The sequence below is a fragment of the Oncorhynchus kisutch genome, linkage group LG26 (genome assembly GCF_002021735.2).
Source record: "Oncorhynchus kisutch isolate 150728-3 linkage group LG26, Okis_V2, whole genome shotgun sequence".
Classification (NCBI taxonomy): domain Eukaryota; kingdom Metazoa; phylum Chordata; class Actinopteri; order Salmoniformes; family Salmonidae; genus Oncorhynchus; species Oncorhynchus kisutch.
Genome location: NC_034199.2, coordinates 23431342 through 23451356, shown reverse-complemented (window position 1 = coordinate 23451356; position 20015 = coordinate 23431342). Strand labels below are relative to the sequence as shown.

General features: G+C 43.4%; 2 protein-coding genes across 4 annotated transcripts in view; one reads left to right on the top strand and one right to left on the bottom strand.

Moving 5' to 3' along the window:
• Positions 1–15751, top strand: part of srpx (sushi-repeat containing protein X-linked) — a 32966-nt gene extending 17215 nt beyond the window's left edge. For both annotated transcript variants that reach the window (XM_020461767.2, XM_020461768.2), the window contains 6 exons: positions 111–237; positions 10540–10658; positions 10956–11135; positions 13520–13653; positions 14535–14656; positions 14780–15751. In XM_020461767.2, coding sequence (XP_020317356.1) covers positions 111–237; positions 10540–10658; positions 10956–11135; positions 13520–13653; positions 14535–14656; positions 14780–14960 — 863 coding nt within the window. In that variant the 3' untranslated portion in view covers positions 14961–15751. The remainder of the gene's footprint in view (positions 1–110; positions 238–10539; positions 10659–10955; positions 11136–13519; positions 13654–14534; positions 14657–14779) is intronic.
• The window catches only part of LOC109871032 (synaptotagmin-like protein 5), a 70154-nt gene continuing 65692 nt past the window's right edge, over positions 15554–20015 (bottom strand). For both annotated transcript variants that reach the window (XM_031806258.1, XM_020461797.2), the window contains 6 exons: positions 19678–19780; positions 19188–19349; positions 18983–19091; positions 18729–18864; positions 18174–18382; positions 15554–18038 (listed from right to left, as the gene is read on the bottom strand). In XM_031806258.1, coding sequence (XP_031662118.1) covers positions 17896–18038; positions 18174–18382; positions 18729–18864; positions 18983–19091; positions 19188–19349; positions 19678–19780 — 862 coding nt within the window. In that variant the 3' untranslated portion in view covers positions 15554–17895. The remainder of the gene's footprint in view (positions 18039–18173; positions 18383–18728; positions 18865–18982; positions 19092–19187; positions 19350–19677; positions 19781–20015) is intronic.

Below are 20015 nucleotides of genomic sequence, written 5' to 3'. Positions count from 1 at the left end.
CATGACAGAACAGAACAGGGAAAAGCACATTCTTCCTGTTTCTCTTCCCTCCACATCTGCTGACCTTTTTAACCACTCTTTACCCCATCTCCTCTCTCCTTCTCTGGTAGATGTGGATGCCCCAGTAATAAAGTGTCCTAACCTGAAGGACAAGACGGCAGAGCCTGGCAAGCTCACTGCCAGGGTGACCTGGGACACACCGGAGGGCAAGGACACGGCCGATGGCATCCTCACTGAGTCAGTCTGACCCCTGATCCTTAACCCCTAACTCCACTGAACCTTCATTTATAACCTTTAGTGGTAGTTTAGGCTTGGGCTGTGTACCGTGTATTAGAGGTCGACCGATTATGATCTTTCAACACCGATACCGATTTTTGGAGGACCAAAAATGCCGATACCGATTAACCGGCCGATTAAAAAATATATATATATATATATATATTATTATTATTTTACATACACTGCTCAAAAAAATAAAGGGAACACTAACACATCCTAGATCTGAATGAATTAAATATTCTTATTAAATACTTTTTTCTTTACATACAGTGCCTTGCGAAAGTATTCAGCCCCCTTGAACTTTGCGACCTTTTGCCACATTTCAGGCTTCAAACATAAAGATATAAAACTGTATTTTTTTGTGAAGAATCAACAACAAGTGGGACACAATCATGAAGTGGAACGACATTTATTGGATATTTCAAACTTTTTTAACAACTCAAAAACTGAAAAAATGGGCGTGCAAAATGATTCAGCCCCCTTAAGTTAATACTTTGTAGCGTCACCTTTTCCTGCGATTACAGCTGTAAGTCGCTTGGGGTATGTCTCTATCAGTTTTGCACATCGAGAGACTGAAATTTTTTCCCATTCCTCCTTGCAAAACAGCTCGAGCTCAGTGAGGTTGGATGGAGAGCATTTGTGAACAGCAGTTTTCAGTTCTTTCCACAGATTCTTGATTGGATTCAGGTCTGGACTTTGACTTGGCCATTCTAACACCTGGATATGTTTATTTTTTAACCATTCCATTGTAGATTTAACTTTATGTTTTGGATCATTGTCTTGTTGGAAGACAAATCTCCGTCCCAGTCTCAGGTCTTTTGCAGACTCCATCAGGTTTTCTTCCAGAATGGTCCTGTATTTGGCTCCATCCATCTTCCCATCAATTTTAACCATCTTCCCTGTCCCTGCTGAAGAAAAGCAGGCCCAAACCATGATGCTGCCACCACCATGTTTGACAGTGGGGATGGTGTGTTCAGGGTGATGAGCTGTGTTGCTTTTATGCCAAACATAATGTTTTGCATTGTTGCCAAAAAGTTCAATTTTGGTTTCAACTGACCAGAGCACCTTCTTCCACATGTTTGGTGTGTCTCCCAGGTGGCTTGTGGCAAACTTTAAACAACACTTTTTATGGATATCTTTAAGAAATGGCTTTCTTCTTGCCACTCTTCCATAAAGGCCAGATTTGTGCAATATACGACTGATTGTTGTCCTATGGACAGAGTCTCCCACCTCAGCTGTAGATCTCTGCAGTTCATCCAGAGTGATCATGGGCCTCTTGGCTGCATCTCTGATCAGTCTTCTCCTTGTATGAGCTGAAAGTTTAGAGGGACGGCCAGGTCTTGGTAGATTTGCAGTGGTCTGATACTCCTTCCATTTCAATATTATCGCTTGCACAGTGCTCCTTGGGATGTTTAAAGCTTGGGAAATATTTTTGTATCCAAATCCGACTTTAAACTTTTTCACAACAGTATCTCGGACCTGCCTGGTGTGTTCCTTGTTCTTCATGATGCTCTCTGCGCTTTTAACAGACCTCTGAGACTATCACAGTGCAGGTGCATTTATACGGAGACTTGATTACACACAGGTGGATTGTATTTATCATCATTAGTCATTTAGGTCAACATTGGATCATTCAGAGATCCTCACTGAACTTCTGGAGAGAGTTTGCTGCACTGAAAGTAAAGGGGCTGAATAATTTTGCACGCCCAATTTTTCAGTTTTTGATTTGTTAAAAAAGTTTGAAATATCCAATAAATGTCGTTCCACTTCATGATTGTGTCCCACTTGTTGTTGATTCTTCACAAAAAAATACAGTTTTATATCTTTATGTTTGAAGCCTGAAATGTGGCAAAAGGCCCAAAGTTCAAGGGGGCCGAATACTTTCGCAAGGCACTGTAGTTGAATGTGCTCACAAGAAAATCACACAACATTTATCAATGGAAATCAAATTTATCAACCCATGGAGGTCTGGAATTGGAGTCACACTCAAAATATAAGTGGAAGACCACACTGCAGGCTGATCCAACTTTGATGTAATGTCCTTAAAACAAGTCTAAATTAGGCTCAGTAGTGTGTGTGGCCTCCACGTGCCTGTATGACCTCCCTACAACGCATGGGCATGCTCCTGATTAGGTGGCGGATGGTCTCCTGAGGGATCTTCTCCCAGACCTGGACTAAAGCATCTGCCAACTCCTGGACAGTCTGTGGTGCAACGTGGCATTGGTGGATGGAGCGAGACATAATGTCCCAGATGTGCTCAATTGGATTCAGGTCTGGGGAACGGGTGGGCCAGTCCATAGCATCAATGCCTTCCTATTGCAGGAACTGCTGACACACTCCAACCACATGAGGTCTAGCATTGTTTTGCATTAGGAGGAACCCAGGGCCAACCGCACCAGCATATGGTCTCACAAGGGGTCTGAGGATCCCATCTCGGTACCTAACGGCAGTCAGGCTACCTCTGGCGAGCACATGGAGGGCTGTGCGGCCCACCAAAGAAATGCCACCCCACACCATGACTGACCCACCGTTAACCGGTCATGCTGGAGGATGTTGCAGGCAGCAGAACGTTCTCCACGGCATCTTCAGACTCTGTCACGTTTGTCACATGTGCTCAGTGTGAACCTGCTTTCATCTGTGAAGAGCACAGTGCGCCAGTGGCGAATTTGCCAATCTTGGTGTTCTCTGGCAAATGCCAAACGTCCTGCACGATGTTGGACTGTAAGCACAACCCCCACCTGTGGACGTCGGGCCCTCATACCACCCTCATGGAGTCTGTTTCTGACCGTTTGAGCAGACACATGCACATGTGTGGCCTGCTGGAGGTCATTTTGCAGGGCTCTGGCAGTGGTCCTCCTGCTCCTCCTTGCACAAAGGTGGAGGTAGCGGTCCTGCTGCTGGGTTGTTGCCCTCCTACGGCCTCCTCCACGTCTCCTGATGTACTGGCCGGTCTCCTGGTAGCGCCTCCATGCTCTGGACACCACTGACAGACACAGCAAACCTTTTTTATTTTTTATTTCACCTTTATTTAACCAGGTAGGCTAGTTGAGAACAAGTTCTCATTTGCAACTGCGACCTGGCCAAGATAAAGCATAGCAGTGTGAGCAGACAACAAAGAGTTACACATGGAGTAAACAATTAACAAGTCAATAACACAGTAGAAAACAAAGGGGGAGTCTATATACAATGTGTGCAAAAGGCATGAGGAGGTAGGCAAATAATTACAATTTTGCAGATTAACACTGGAGTGATGAATGATCAGATGGTCATGTACAGGTAGAGATATTGGTGTGCAAAAGAGCAGAAAAGTAAATAAATAAAAACAGTATGGGGATGAGGTAGGTGAAAAAGGGTGGGCTATTTACCAATAGACTATGTACAGCTGCAGCGATCGGTTAGCTGCTCAGATAGCTGATGTTTGAAGTTGGTGAGGGAGATAAAAGTCTCCAACTTCAGCGATTTTTGCAATTCGTTCCAGTAACAGGCAGCAGTGTACTGGAACGAAAGGCGGCCAAATGAGGTGTTGGCTTTAGGGATGATCAGTGAGATACACCTGCTGGAGCGCGTGCTATGGATGGGTGTTGCCATCGTGACCAGTGAGCTGAGATAAGGCGGAGCTTTACCTAGCATGGACTTGTAGATGACCTGGAGCCAGTTGGTCTGGCGACGAATATGTAGCGAGGGCCAGCCGACTAGCGCATACAAGTCGCAGTGGTGGGTGGTATAAGGTGCTTTAGTGACAAAACGGATGGCACTGTGATAGACTGCATCCAGTTTGCTGAGTAGAGTGTTGGAAGCCATTTTGTAGATGACATCGCCGAAGTCGAGGATCGGTAGGATAGTCAGTTTTACTAGGGTAAGCTTGGCGGCGTGAGTGAAGGAGGCTTTGTTGCGGAATAGAAAGCCGACTCTTGATTTGATTTTCGATTGGAGATGTTTGATATGAGTCTGGAAGGAGAGTTTGCAGTCTAGCCAGACACCTAGGTACTTATAGACGTCCACATATTCTAGGTCGGAACCATCCAGGGTGGTGATGCTAGTCGGGCATGCGGGTGCAGGCAGCGACCGGTTGAAAAGCATGCATTTGGTTTTACTAGCGTTTAAGAGCAGTTGGAGGCCACGGAAGGAGTGTTGTATGGCATTGAAGCTTGTTTGGAGGTTAGATAGCACAGTGTCCAAAGACGGGCCGAAAGTATATAGAATGGTGTCGTCTGCGTAGAGGTGGATCAGGGAATCGCCCGCAGCAAGAGCAACATCATTGATATACACAGAGAAAAGAGTCGGCCCGAGAATTGAACCCTGTGGCACCCCCATAGAGACTGCCAGAGGACCAGACAGCATGCCCTCCGATTTGACGCACTGAACTCTGTCTGCAAAGTAATTGGTGAACCAGGCAAGGCAGTCATCCGAAAAACCGAGGCTCCTGAGTCTGCCGATAAGAATATGGTGATTGACAGAGTCGAAAGCCTTGGCAAGGTCGATGAAGACGGCTGCACAGTACTGTCTTTTATCGATGGCGGTTATGATATCGTTGAGTACCTTGAGTGTGGCTGAGGTGCACCCATGACCGGCTCGGAAACCAGATTGCACAGCGGAGAAGGTACGGTGGGATTCGAGATGGTCAGTGACCTGTTTGTTGACTTGGCTTTCGAAGACCTTAGATAGGCAGGGCAGGATGGATATAGGTCTGTAACAGTTTGGGTCCAGGGTGTCTCCCCCTTTGAAGAGGGGGATGACTGCGGCAGCTTTCCAATCCTTGGGGATCTCAGACGATATGAAAGAGAGGTTGAACAGGCTGGTAATAGGGGTTGCGACAATGGTGGCAGATAGTTTCAGAAATAGAGGGTCCAGATTGTCAAGCCCAGCTGATTTGTACGGGTCCAGGTTTTGCAGCTCTTTCAGAACATCTGCTATCTGGATTTGGTTAAACCTTCTTGCCACAGCTCGCATTGATGTGCCATCCTGGATGAGCTGCACTACCTGAGCCACTTGTGTGGGTTGTAGACTCCGTCTCATGCTACCACTAGAGTGAAAGCACCGCCATCATTCAAAGTGACCAAAACATCAGCCAGGAAGCATAGGAACTGAGAAGTGGTCTGTGGTCACCACCTGCAGAACCACTCCTTTATTGGGGGTGTCTTGCTAATTGCCTATAATTTCCACCAGTTGTCTATTCCATTTGCACAACAGCATGTGAAATGTATTGTCAATCAGTGTTGCTTCCTAAGTGGACACTTTGATTTCACAGAAGTGTGATTGACTTGGAGTTACATTGTGTTGTTTAAAAGTGTTCCCTTAATTTTTTTCAGCATATATATATATATATATATATATATATATATATATATATATATATATATATATATATACACATATACATGTAATAATGACAATTACAACAATACTGAATGAATACTTTTTGATTTTAACCTAATATAATACAGAAATAAAATACATTTAGTCTCAATTAAATAATGAAACATGTTCAATTTGGTTTAAATAATGCAAAAACACAGTGTTGGAGAAGAAAGTATGTGCCATGTCATGCCCTGACTTTAGAGAGAGAGTTTTATTTCTCTATTTGGTGAGGTCAGGGTGTGATGTGGGGTGGGCATTCTATGTTTTGGATTTCTTTGTGTTTGGCCGAGTGTGGCTCCCAATCAGAGGTGGCTGTCTATCATTGTCTCTGATTGGGAATCATACTTAGGTAGCCTTTTTCCCCACCTATGTTGTGGGATCCTGTTTTTGTACAGCCTACAGAATGGTACGTTCGTTTTGGTTTCACTTTTGCGCACTGTGTCTCCAGTGCGTCTGCACAGTCCAGTGCGTCCTGTGCTAGCGCCCCGCATTTGCTGGGCGAAAGTAACCATCCAGCCAGGACGGGTTGTGCCGGCTCTACGCTTGAGTCCTCCAGTGCGCCTCTACGGCCCAGTGTATCCGGGTGCCTGCTCCACGCACCAGGCTTCCAGTGCATCTCCCCAGTCCGGTGAGACCTGTTCCGATTCCACGTACCAGGCCTCCAGTATGTCTCCCCAGCCTGGTAAGCCCTGTGGCAGCTCCACGCACCAGGTTTCCAGTTCGTCTCCTCAGTCCGGTAAGACATGTTCCGGCTCCACGTAGGAAGCCTCCAGCGATGAGCCATGGCCTGAAGCCTCCAGTGATGATCCATGGCACGAAGCCTCCAGTGATGATCCATGGCACGAAGCCTCCAGTGATGATCCATGTCACGAAGCCTCCAGTGATGATCCATGGCACAAAGCCTCCAGTGATTGATCCATGGCACAAAGCCTCCAGTGATGATCCATGGCACAAAGCCTCCAGTGATGATCCATGACACGAAGTCTCCAGTGATGATCCATGGCACGAAGCCTCCAGTGATGATCCATGGCACGAAGCCTCCAGCGACGGTGTCCAGTACCTGACCTTAGAGAGACATTTTATTTCTCTACTTGGTGAGGTCAGGGTGTGATGTGGGGTGGGCATTCTATGTTTTGTATTTCTTTGTGTTTGGCCGAGTGTGGTTCCCAATCAGAGGCAGCTGTCTATCATTGTCTCTGATTGTGAATCATACTTAGGTAGACTTTTTCCCACCTATGTTGTGGGATCTTGTTTTTGTACAGCTCTTGTAGCCTACGGAACGGTACGTTCGTTTTGGTTTCACTTTGTTATTTTGTTGCTGGTTCTCATTGAAATAAATATGATGACCACAAATTACGCTGTGCCCTGGTCTCCTTCAAGCAACGCACGTTACATGCCATGTAAAAAAGCTAACATTTAAGTTCCTTGCTCAGACCATGAGAACATACGCAAGCTGGTGGTTCATTTTAACATGAGTCTTCAATATTCCCAGTTAAGACGTTTTAGGTTGTAGTTATTATAGGAATTATGGGACTATTTCTCTCTCTACCATTTGTATTTCATATACCTTTGACTATTGGATGTTCTTATAGGCACTATAATATTGCCAGCCTAATCTCGGGAGTTGATAGGCTTGAAGTCATAAACAGCGCTATGCTTCAAGCTTTGTGAAGAACTGCTGGCAAATGCAGGAAAGTGCTGTTTGAATGAATGCTTACGAGCCTTCTGCTGCCTACCACCGCTCAGTCAGACTGCTCCATCAAATCATAGACTTAACCTCAATTGTCGAGCAATCCCGTATCGGGGAGCGTAATCATAGCCTCAAGCTTATTACCATAACGCAACGTTTCCTATTCATGAAAATCACTAATGGAATGAAATAAATATATTCAAACACAAGCTTAGCCTTTTGTTAACAACACTGCCATCTCAGATTTTCAAAATATGCTTTTCAACCAAAGTTACACAAGAATTTGTGTAAGAGTATTGATAGCCTAGCATAGCATTAACCCTAGCATTCAGCAGGCAACATTTTCACAAAAACAAGAAAAGCATTCAAATAAAATAATTTACCTTTGAAGAACTTCGGATGTTTTCAATGACGAGACTCTTAGTTAGATAGAAAATGTTCATTTTTTCCCCAAAATATTATTTGTGTAGACGAAATAGCTCCGTTTTGTTCATCACGTTTGGCTAAGAAAAAGACCGAAAAATGAAGTCACTTACAACGCCAAACTTTTTTCCAAATTAGCTCCATAATATCGACAGAAACATGGCAAACGTTAAGGACATATAAGGAGTCATTGGCATGAGGCGGTTTTTAAAAATGCGGCACTTCCTGATTGGATTTTTATCTGGGTTTTTTCTGTAACATCAGTTCTGTGGCACTCACAGACAATATCTTTGCAGTTTTGGAAACGTCAGTGTGTTTTCTTTCCAAAGCTGTCAATTATATGCATAGTCGAGCATCTTTTCGTGACAAAATATCTGGTTTAAAACGGGAACGTTTTTCATCCAAAAATTAAAATAGCGCCCCCTATATCCAAGAAGTTAATTATAATATAATAAACACACTGAAATATGAGCCTTAGGTCATTAATATGGTCAAATCCTGAAACGATCATTTCGAAAACAAAACGTTTATCAGTGAAATACGGAACCGTTCCGTATTTTATCGAACGGGTGGCAACCCTAAGTCTAAATATTTCTGTTACATTGTACAACCTTCAATATTATGTAAAATTCTGGCAAATTAATTACGGTCTTTGTTAGGAAGAAATGGTCTTCACACAGTTCGCAACGAGCCAGGCGGCCCAAACTGCTGCATATACCCTGACTCTGCTTACACTGAACGCAAGAGAAGTGACACAATTTCCCTTGTTAATATTGCCTGCTAAAATGATTACTTGTAACTAAATATGCAGGTTTTAAAAAATATACTTGTGTATTGATTTTAAGAAAGTCATTGATGTTTATGGTTAGGTACATTGGTGCTACGATTTTGCTTTTTTTCGCAAATGCACTTTTGTTAAATCGGCACCCTTTTGGAAAAGTAGATTGATTATATGCAACGCAGGACAAGCTAGTTAAACGAGTAATATCATCAACCATGTGTAATTAATAAGTGATTATGTTAAGATTGATTGTTTTTTATAAGATACGTTTAATGCTAGTGTAGCGTGGTTCGTTCTGCGTTGTGTACTTTTAATTAGGACACTGCCACAACTGGAGGTCTGCTGGTTGGATTATTTTTATTTGCCCTGCACACGAAGAGACAACACACAATATTTTAGCCCTTGGCGCAGTCATAGCTCTCAGGCACCTACGCGAGCTCATAGAAACTCACTCAAACACCGTCCCAAGTACTCACAAGTTACAATAGGTACCCTAGTTAGCGAGCTCGGTGAAACTTTAATAAATCTTTATATTGTCCACATTGTGTAACATTACCACGGTTTTATATTGAACAATTTCCGAGCCACGGACAACATACTTTGCTTGCCGAAGGTCAGGCAAAAGAGAACAATAAGGGGGTATGGAAATACAGATAACCCTCGATGGGCCAAACCAAAATATACAAAACTTTTACAATCACTTGTATGTACAATATAGATATGAAAACACTTTGTACACCAACAACTAACATTAGCTATGCAGCTGTAATTAAGTTTAAAAAACACACTGAATTATTATTATTATCCCCTCTTGACCTGGCCTATTTGAAATTGGTCCTTGTGTGCAACTTGGTGCATAATGTAGGGGAACAACATCACACTGCTACACTAGCTAGAAACTTACCTTGGCTCCTTGCTGCACTTGCGTAACAGGGGGCCAGCATGCCACACAGTCTCCTCGTGGATTGCAATGTAATCGGCCATAATCGGCATACAAAAATGCAGATTACCGATTTGTTATGAAAACTTGAAATTGGCCCAAATTAATCAGCCATGCAGATTAATCGGTCGACCTCTACCATGTATATATCGTATACCGGGATATTTGGAAATGGCCACAGGATGTTTTTTCAATACCGTTTAAACTATTTATTTGAAGTTTTTGTATACATTTGAATATTTGTAGTTACTTTTTAAGTAAATACCTGCAGTCAGCTAGTGCAATATGATAGGCAATAAAGAAGATTGCGTTCTTTACTTTACCTGTCACATATTTTTTCTTACCGGTAGTCCTCCTTCACGTGGTGTTTGTTTACAAGCACACAGCAACAAGAGACTTGTGAGTCACTCACTGTGGTGCAGCACACATCTAGTTACAGTATGGAATTCACAACTAAATGTTTGCCAGCTAGATATTTTATAGCTATTAATTTAACTGTCTAAAATGTGATAAATGTTCTGCAGTTGTGTATTTGGTTTGCTAATTTAGTTGCTAGTTCGCTATCTAACAAAGTGGTTAGCTTGGCTTAGTAACAGTAGAGAATCGCCTCCTGGATCAAGAGCCTTGCTGTCTAGTATTTGTTTTGTGCCTGCAGCAAACTGTTAAGTAGCTTTTTGAGTTACTTGTATAGCTTTATGAGCTGGGACGTTTGTCCTGGAAATAATTTAGATCAGAGGCTGTATAAAATATTTGCAAAGAACTTGTTAGCATTTAGTTGGTTGACATTCTCTATGAGATTTTACATGTACTTGTTAGCATTGCTAACCTTAGGATTACAGAGGCTGTGGATTTAGAAAACAGCTCCCCTTGTGTTCAGTGCCGGCATTACCGAATATCACGGTATAGCACAAGGATGGTATGAAGGTATTACCATCTGGATACCGCCCAAGTCTAGTGGCAGTAGCAGTAATAGTAGTAGTCATGGTAGCAGTAGTAGTAGGGTAAGTCTTTAGTTAAGCTTCAGTACTATTGATACAGTGTAGTATTTGACTGAGGCTGTGTTTACAGTGTGATCCTGAAAGGGAAGCCCCCTGGACACTTCCCCGAGGGGCTCCATAAGATGTCCTACACCGTCTATGACCGCGCCGGGAACAAAGGCAGTTGCCGCTTCTCTGTCAGAGTACGAGGTGATCCCCCAACATTTTTACAGTGTTTCTAGTCAGACAGCAATGTTCTGACAACATTTGAAGGAACAAACACAGAACACTTACACATTTATGCCTGTTAGGCTGCTTTTACACAATCTGACAATTTTTATATTCCACTAATTGGTCTTTTGACCTATCACGTCAGATCTTTTCACATCAGATCTTTTTCAGAGCTGAAATGATTGGTCAAAATACAAAATTAGCAAAAAACTATCAGAATTGGGATGCGTGAACACAGCCTTAGAGTGTGTGTCTGAATCTGTTTTGTGCCACCAGTGCGTCGCTGCAGCCCCATCACCCCTCCAGAAAACGGCTATATGAAGTGTGACAGTGATGGAGATAACTACGGAGCCACTTGTGATTTCAAATGTACAGGAGGGTATGAACTCCAGGGCAGTGCTGCCAGGGTGTGCCAGTATGGACTCACCTGGTCAGGCACGGAAACCAACTGTGCAGGTACATATCTGTGCACACACACACACACGTATGTATACACACACACACATACACACATATTGTTCACATCACATAAGCACACCTCACAGACACACATACAGTACTTTACACTTCACGTAAACCAATAGGGCTGGGATGTGCTAAGGACCTCCCGATACAATATCATCACGATACTTAGGTGTCGATACGATATGTATTGCGATTATCACGAATCTATATGTATTGCGATTCAATACTGTGATTATATTGCGATTCAATGTTCCAAACATATTGCTCACCATCTGTCTGCTGCAGAGGGACAAGAGAGAGCCATGAGAAAATGAGTGTTGATCAGACATGGAAATAAAAGAAAAACAAATTGACTCCCTATTTAAAAAGAAGAATGAGAACATGCAGGCACATCAAACCAGCACAATAATGATATTGTGATATTTTCAAAATGATACGATATATCGTCAAAAATAATATCCCGATATGTAACTATTGATTTTTCCCCCCCATCACTATAAACCACACACACATACAGTTGAAGTCGGAAGTTTACATACACCTTAGCCGAATACATTTAAACTCAGTTTTTCACAATTCCTGACATTTAATCCTAGTAAAAATTCCCTGTCTTAGTTCAGTTAGGATCACCACTTTATTTTAAGAATGTGAAATGTCAGAATAATAGTAGAGAGAATGATTTATTTCAGCTTTTATTTCTTTCATCACATTCCCAGTGGGTCAGAAGTTTACATACACTCAGTTAGTATTTGGTATCATTGCCTTTAAATTGTTTAACTTGGGTCAAATGTTTCAGGTAGCCTTCCACAAGCTTCCAACAATAAGTCTGGTGAATTTTGGCCCATTCCTCCTGACAGAGTAACTGGTGTAACTGAATCAGGTTTGTAGGCCTCGTTGCTCGTACATGCTTTTTCAGTTCTGCCTACAAATGTTCAATAGGATTGAGGTCAGGGCCTTGTGATGGCCACTCCAATACCTTGACTTGGTTGTCCTTAAGCCATTTTGCCACAACTTTGGAAGTATGCTTGTGGTCATTGTCCATTTGGAAGACCCATTTGCGACCAAGCTTTAACTTCCTGACTGATGCCTTGAGATGTTGCTTCAATATATCCAAATAATTTCCCCCTCCTCATGATGCCATCTATTTTGTGAAGTGCACCAGTCCCTCCTGCAGCACAGCACCCCCACAACATGATGCTGCCACCTCCGTGCTTCACTGTTGGGATGGTGTTCTTCGGCTTGCAAGCCTCCCCCTTTTTTTTCTCCAAACATAACTAATGGTCATTATGGCCAAACAGTTCTATTTTTGTTTCATCAGACCAGAGGACATTTGTCCAAAAAGTACGATCTTTGTCCCCATGTGCAGTTGCAAACTGTAGTCTGGCTTTTTTATGGCAGTTTCGGAGCAGTGGCTTCTTCCTTGCTGATCGGCCTTTCAGGTTATGTCGATATAGGACTCGTTTTACTGTGGATATAGATACTTTTGTACCTGCTTCCTCCAGCATCTTCACAAGGTCCTTTGCTGTTGTTCTGGGATTGATTTGCACTTTTCGCACCAAAGTACGTTCATCTCTAGGAGACAGAACGTGTCTCCTTCCTGAGCGGTATGATGGCTGCGTGGTCCCATGATGTTTATACTTGCGTACTATTGTTTGTACAGATGAACTGGTACCTTCAGGCATTTGGAAATTGCTCCCAAGGATGAACCAGAATTGTGGAGGTCTTGGCTGATTTCTTTAGATTTTACCATGATGTTATGCAAAGAGGCACTGAGTTTGAAGGTAGACCTTGAAATACATCCACAGGTACACCTCCAATTGACTCCAAATTATGTAAATTAGCCTAATAGAAGCTTCTAAAGCCATGACATATTTTTCTGGAATTTTCCAAGCTGTTTAAAGGCAAAGTCAACTTAGTGTATGTAAACTTCTGACCCACTGGAATTGTGATACAGTGAATTATAAGTGAAATAATCTGTCTGTAAACAATTGTTGGAAAAATTACATGTGTCATGCACAAGCTAGATGTCCTAACCGACTTGCCAAAACTATAGTTTGTTAACAAGACATTTGTGGAGTGATCCAGCAGATCAATACCGCCTGCTCTGAAATCGACCAGCACTGTCTGTGACACATACTTAAGTGGATTATTGTCTAATAGAAGAGACAGTATTATACTGCTATCATATTTTAAAATACAGTGACACTCCATATAGCACTTCTGATATATGCTGTGGAAGGAGCAATGAAATTAACATTTTGAGTTTTTTTGGGCAATTGCAAATCAAGTTACATTATTTGCTTTCATAGAATGTGATGATGTGATATGTTGCGATGATGTAGTGTTTTATTATGTCATAACATGTTATGTCACAGCTATGAACATCAACGTGGGGGTGCGTACAGCCTCAGGTCTGCTGGACCAGTTCTATGAGAAACGACGCCTCCTCATCATTTCTGCTCCCACAGCTGCCAATCATTACTACAGGTTCCAAATGACTAATCTACAGGTGAGGGAGTAGGAGGGAAGGATGGAGGGAGGGGAGAAAGGCAGAGCGTGAGGAAAGAGAGAGACCGAGTGGGGGAGTAGGTCAAATTGTCTGTGGTTCTGCTGATGGGGTGTGTAGTTCCTCAGTTTCTGGTAAACAGAGAAAATGTCACCGCACAGCATAAACAATGCCGGTGTGCTCTGTAAATTCAGGCTATTCTGGGTTTGGATGATTTTCTGCCTGTCAAAAGATATTAAAAGGGAGCAGCCTTTAAAAAGCCTGACCTTTAAAGTGTCAGGAAAGAGGTGACTCTTGTCATACGCGGTGAGTCATTACAACCTCGCCTTTAAAGGTCCAATGCAGCCAATTTCATCTCGTTATCAAATTCTTTATGGGAAACAATTAAGTACCTTACTGTGATTGTTTTCAATTAAAATGGTCTAAAAGAGCAAAGAGCAATTTCTAAAGCAAGAATAGTACTAGGACTGTCTGGGAGTGGTCTGAGTGGGGAAGGTAAAACTAGCTGTTAGCGAGAGGTTTGGAAGTCTCTCTCTTATTGCTCTATTAACTAATTTACCGCCTGGTGATGTCACCAAAACTCAATCTCACCAAAGTAGGCTGAAACTTCAGGCAGTCTTTTCAAACACCTCTTACACTAAAAGGGCATTTTCACAATTTCACAGTATTATTCCAACTTCATAGTGTGGAAATATATATAAAACACAGGATAATCACGTTTTTTACTGCACTGGGCCTTTAACAGGCCAGGTGATGGATTCTGTGAACTTTGTTGGCATTACTTGAATTTGTATGTGAGTGCATTTTCATGTTCTGTGCTTGTGTGTACAATGCTATTTGTGTGTTTTTGGTGTGGTTATAATGTAAATGTGTGTGTATTCCAGCATGCCCAGTGTGGTCTGGATCTCAGGCATGTGACGGTGATTGAGCTGGTCGGGATTTACCCGGCACAGATCGGCCGTATCAGCCACAGACTCATCCCCCCAGGGCTGGCTCTACAACTCCGGTACACACACACATACACACACACCGTCATCACCATTCATTACAAACCTATAACTCATTCTTCAGACCTACCATTGTGTGTTCAGCCTTGACCTGATGGAAGTGTTGGATGTATGTTGCCTAGGTTACTGCTCCAGATCTCCCATAATAACTTCAACATGGTGATGATTGACAAGCAGGGGATGGACAAGGAGCGCTACACATACCCCATCACCTCAGCCCAGATCTTCACCACCATTGACACCTGGCAGGGACGCATGGATGAGATGGTGCTGCAGCAGGAGGCAGGCCACACCTGCCAGTAGTACAACATCTCAACGACACCCCTCACTAACACCCCCACCCCAACACCATCTCCCCAAAAAAGCCCACTATTCCCAATTGTACTCCTCAACGCACCCTATTTCCTTCACCCTATGGACAGTCCTTCTCACCCCCACAATATCCCTCCAAGTCAATAATTAAACCCTACCGTTGCTTAATATTACTTCCTGAACCCGACTCCCATCCTCCAGTTCCCCATAGCAGGCCACAGCTAGTTAACGTATCCATCAATAAGTCATTGAACCCTCTATTTCCCACCAATGTGATGACTTTCAGTTGAAGTGCCATTCTAATTGTGAGGAGACAGGGGGTTCAATAGTCACTACTAAGTAGGAATCATTAGTATCGGAATGTCTGATTGGAGTTTGGAGCTGTGGAGCATTGGGCCCAGGCTAATTAGAATGGAAATATAACTCACTTTCATCACTGCATCCTACAGCAGTTAGAGGTCCTGGGCAGAGTGGGTCATCACAATCATATTGATTCTTGTACTCGTCAGTCTTGTTTTTTGTTTGTTTTTTAAGCTTGGACACATTTTACTATTATTATGATGTTTTGTATAATAACTATTTTCTTTTTTTAAGACATGAAACTGGAAAAATCCTTTAGCTGTTTTATATTTATGTTTCTCAATTCTGGTAGCAGTGTTATAATTAGGACATTAATAATAAGCACTCGGGAATGTGTGTGTGTGTGATGTGACAGCCAGTGACACTGCTGTTCGTTCCCTTTGATTTCACACAACCATGATTAAATAGCCCTCTTAAAAAGAGTGACCTCGTCCTTCTGTTGTTACAGTTAGAACCAGAACTATGTTTTACGACAGTCTAGTTTGTCTTCTGTAATGTAGTTTGTCTTTTGTAACGACATAAGTTTTATACTTTTACGCTCAGGAGAGATGGCTGCTGTGTGAATGCAAATACACACACGTGCACACACACACACACTGACCCGGTCAGACACGCTCAGTTACATTCCGCACAGAAAGTCTGTTCTAAACATAGAGATCTGATCTGTGGTCTGATATGTGTGGTTTATTACTTCAAAATATTCTGATAACACATTGCAATCAAAAGAAGAGATGGATTCAGTCACATTCCAAAGTCAAATCAATCTAGTTTTGAAATGAGAGGACATTAAAACAGAGACTGTAACATGCTGTTAGACACGTCTAGTGTTTCTTCAGTAGCAGCAGGGTATTGCGCACAACTCATCTATACAGTAAATGCCATTTTAATAGTATCATTATTATTATGCACTTTTCAATGGTTGTTGAGCATAACAGAAACTTAGACAATGGCGAATGTGCAGACTTGTCATTCCACAGAAAGAATGGCACCACAGTAGGATATGACTGTATACAGAGACATAGTCTGCGGTCAAATGGTACCCTATTCCATTTCCATTTGTTTCCATTTAGCAGACGCTCTTATCCAGAGTGACTTACAGGAGCAATTATGGTTAAGTGCCTTGCTCAAGGGGACATCGACAGATTTTACACCTCGGTGCCTCGGCGATTCGAACCAGCGACCTTTGATTACTGGCCCATTCCCTTTATAGTGCTCTACAAGTGCACTTTAAAGGGAAAGGTTACCATTTGGGACGCATGCCAAGACACCAGAACCCTTTACGGGGGGATACTAGAAGTGTTATTACTCATCCAGGGAGGTTACAAGAACCGAGGGGTCACAGTGGCCTGAGTTACAGGGACAGACACTCTGACGGATGTGCTTTATTCAATGAGTCACAGACAGAGGGTGGACTGGACACTGACTCATCGTGGAACATGCAATCCTCCTCCCATCTCCTCAAGGCTCCTGGGGCAAAACGTTTCCAGTGTTGCAGATAGAACTGCCCTGACTCTTTTCCACGTTTGACACAATACATTTTGATCAGCAATTTGGTGCTGATAGATCTCTGGTTAGATTTCCACCTTAATCTGTTTCCACACAAAGTTAGGTCCAAAAACGTCTGTTGATGAAGTGAGTATTGTTTGTGCTGTTCTACTCTTAAAATGTGCTTTATCAAGACAACAGTAAAACTATTGGTGTGTTCAGGATCAGTTACAATGCAATTGTGCAACAATTTGAAACAGGTGATTATCAGTTCAGAATGTTGCATAATACAATTATTGCATGAAACATCGCAGTCTTGAACATACCCTAATTGTCATTGTACAGTATTCTATTGGAATGTTTAAATCTCCTCAGCAATGCAACAAACCCAAAGTGCCTTTGGAGTAGTTACCTTATGAGAGTAGGTAGAGGCTAACCTGAACCACTGATACAGAGTCAGATATGTTAACTTCCCACTAATGGTTATAGTTAGGAGCAGGTCAAGACAATCTGATCCTAGATCTGGGAATAAGGACAACTTCTAACTCGTGGTCTCATCACAGGGAGAGGAGAGTGTTGTAAATAAACTACAGAGACAAGGACAGGTTCCCCCACACACCCATAATGTATGTGCATAGTGGAAACCGGGAGTCAGATCAGATCATACAATGGCACATGCTTGTTCATTATGTTACATATATGTCAATGTACAGCGGTATTAGTAGTTGTTGTTGTTGTAGCAGTGCTTGGTCTTGGCTGGATGCTTTGGAGGGCAGGGTGTGTGTGTGTAAGGCATGACTGGTTATCCACTTAACCAGGTAGAGGGCCACGAACCCCAGTGCAGGATCAGGGTGGCTCAGTGGTTAGGGTTCAAAGTTCAGGAAGTGGGGTGATGTCATCAGCTCTTTATTGCGGGGATAGAGCAAGGCCATGAAGCACTCTCAACCACTGTCCCTCTCTTTCTTTTGTTCATTTTATTTCCCTCTTTCTTAACTTCCACTTTTTCTCCCCTCCCCATACCTTTCTCAGTTTCCCCTCTGTCTTTCCAACTGCCTCTCTCCTTTTTCTCCCTCCCGCCATGTCATGTGTTGTGCTTGCACATGCTGGACCTCAGCATCAGTGTACACTCCTGGGGGACCTCTGGGTTGTCAATCATGCGTTGCCATAGCCGCTGTTCCTCTCCGTATGAGTCCATCCAGTCCACCTGGTTCCCATAGCTCTGGTCTGGAGGGAGACAATAGGTCATCACTATCTGTTCCATACACTCCATATCCCTACAGCGTTATGCTGACTGAATATGCTACAAATCACCCTAAACCTCAGAGGAGAAAGAGAAAATAATTGAAAACACAGACAGACCTGTCCCTCCGTTGAGTCGGACTCCCCCCAGGAAGACGTTGCTGGCCAGAGCCTCCTTGTCCCAGACGGTGAGCTCCAGACACACGTTGTTCAGGTCTCCGGCCTGCAGGCCACAGTAGGTAAAGGTGTGGTTCCACTGGGGGTTGACCGTGCGACGCAACACCGCCGTCTTGTGCTTGGTGGACTTACTGTTGTCAGGGAGCAGGTACCTGAACAGATGGGGAGACAGGAAACAAGAAATACAGAACTGTCAGAGGCAAGTCAGTTAAGAACTCATTCTTATTTACAATGACGGCCTACCCCGGCCAAACCTGGACGACGCTGGGCCAATTGTGCACCGCCCTATGGGACTCCCAATCACAGCTGGTTGCGATACAGCCTGGAATCTAACCAGGGTCTGTAGTGACACCTCTAGCGCTGAGATGCAGTGCCTTAGACTGCTGCGCCACTCGAGACCCATTGCATAGGAAGAAGGTAGATAGTAGGTCCTAGAAATGTAGGCTGATTGAAATAAATGAGTCTCCACATGAAACTAAATGGGTGCACCCGTCTCACCCTTTCACAAAGGGGTCCGAGGTGCCTCCAGACTTGACAGCGGTCAGGTTCTTGGCCTCCTTGACCAGCAGCTCCACCATTCCTCCTTTGGGCAGCTTGATGCTGGTCTTCTTTCCTTTCAGAAAACCTTTCTTCACTGAGAGGAGGAGAGGACGAAAGGGTTCCGTATATCAACATCTTTAGTCAATTAGTTGAATCAGGTGTGTTAGTGCCGGGCTGGGGCAGATAAAACAGAGGGGGTAATTGTGGAGTACCTTGGACCTGGTCCAGGGGTAGCATGAGGTTCTTCTCTGCAGGGATGTACTTAAGAACGACAGTTAGCTCCCCTTTATACTGGAGCGTGGAGTCCATTCTACTGTCCAGCTGCACATAGAACAAACATACTGTACTTACAGCATTTACAACTTACATACAGTATAAATCGACACGTACGCTATTGTCCATCTAAACACAGGATACCTTGGGTTGCAGAGAGTACCACTCCTCCATGTTAGTGTCAAACTCCCAGGAGTCAAAGGTCAGCTCCACCTCCCCAAGGAAGCTGTTGTGACCGAAGCGGTCGTGGTGCCACACAGACAGCTGCAATGTCCGTGTCTCCAACTGGGAGTGGCTGATCACATACTACACAGCACAGCACAGGTGAGAGAGACGGATGGAGAGTAGGACTGAGTATCAAAGTATCTGAGTAATTTCCTGCCGATGCTCATACAGGAATAAAACACGCACACCAGGGCCTTGATGAAGGCTGAAACACTAGGTATGGTGGTGCAGGTTAATTAAAAGCTTCATTTCTTTAAATATGAACACCTGCTGCCTGTCACTAGTATTGACACACACTCTTTCTTCAGGCAACGATGCACATTCTCATGACCACAAAAACAAACTCATTACATTTTACTGTCTCCCAAGCTATACACATTTTCATACGTGCACACAAACACTTCCTTACCCTAAGGTTCTCATTGAACACAGGGTTGATTGTGTTGGTCTTGATGCTGGTCTTCCTCTTGCTCTGGCGAGACTTGTCTGGGAGAAGGTAAGCTTTCACATAGCTGCCAATGGAAGATACAGTCATTCAGCAACACTCCAGAGGAGGACATGTATGCAGGGATCCATATGACCACCCCAGGGCTTCACTAAGGTTACTCTATCATACCATGACTGTCACAGTCATTGTGGGTCATGGTGAGTTCACACTTCAGTCATGGATTGGTTCAAGTTGAGCTGATGGTCAGTGACTGTGATCATTTAGTGTGTGTGTTTGTGTAAGCATACACTCTTTAGAAG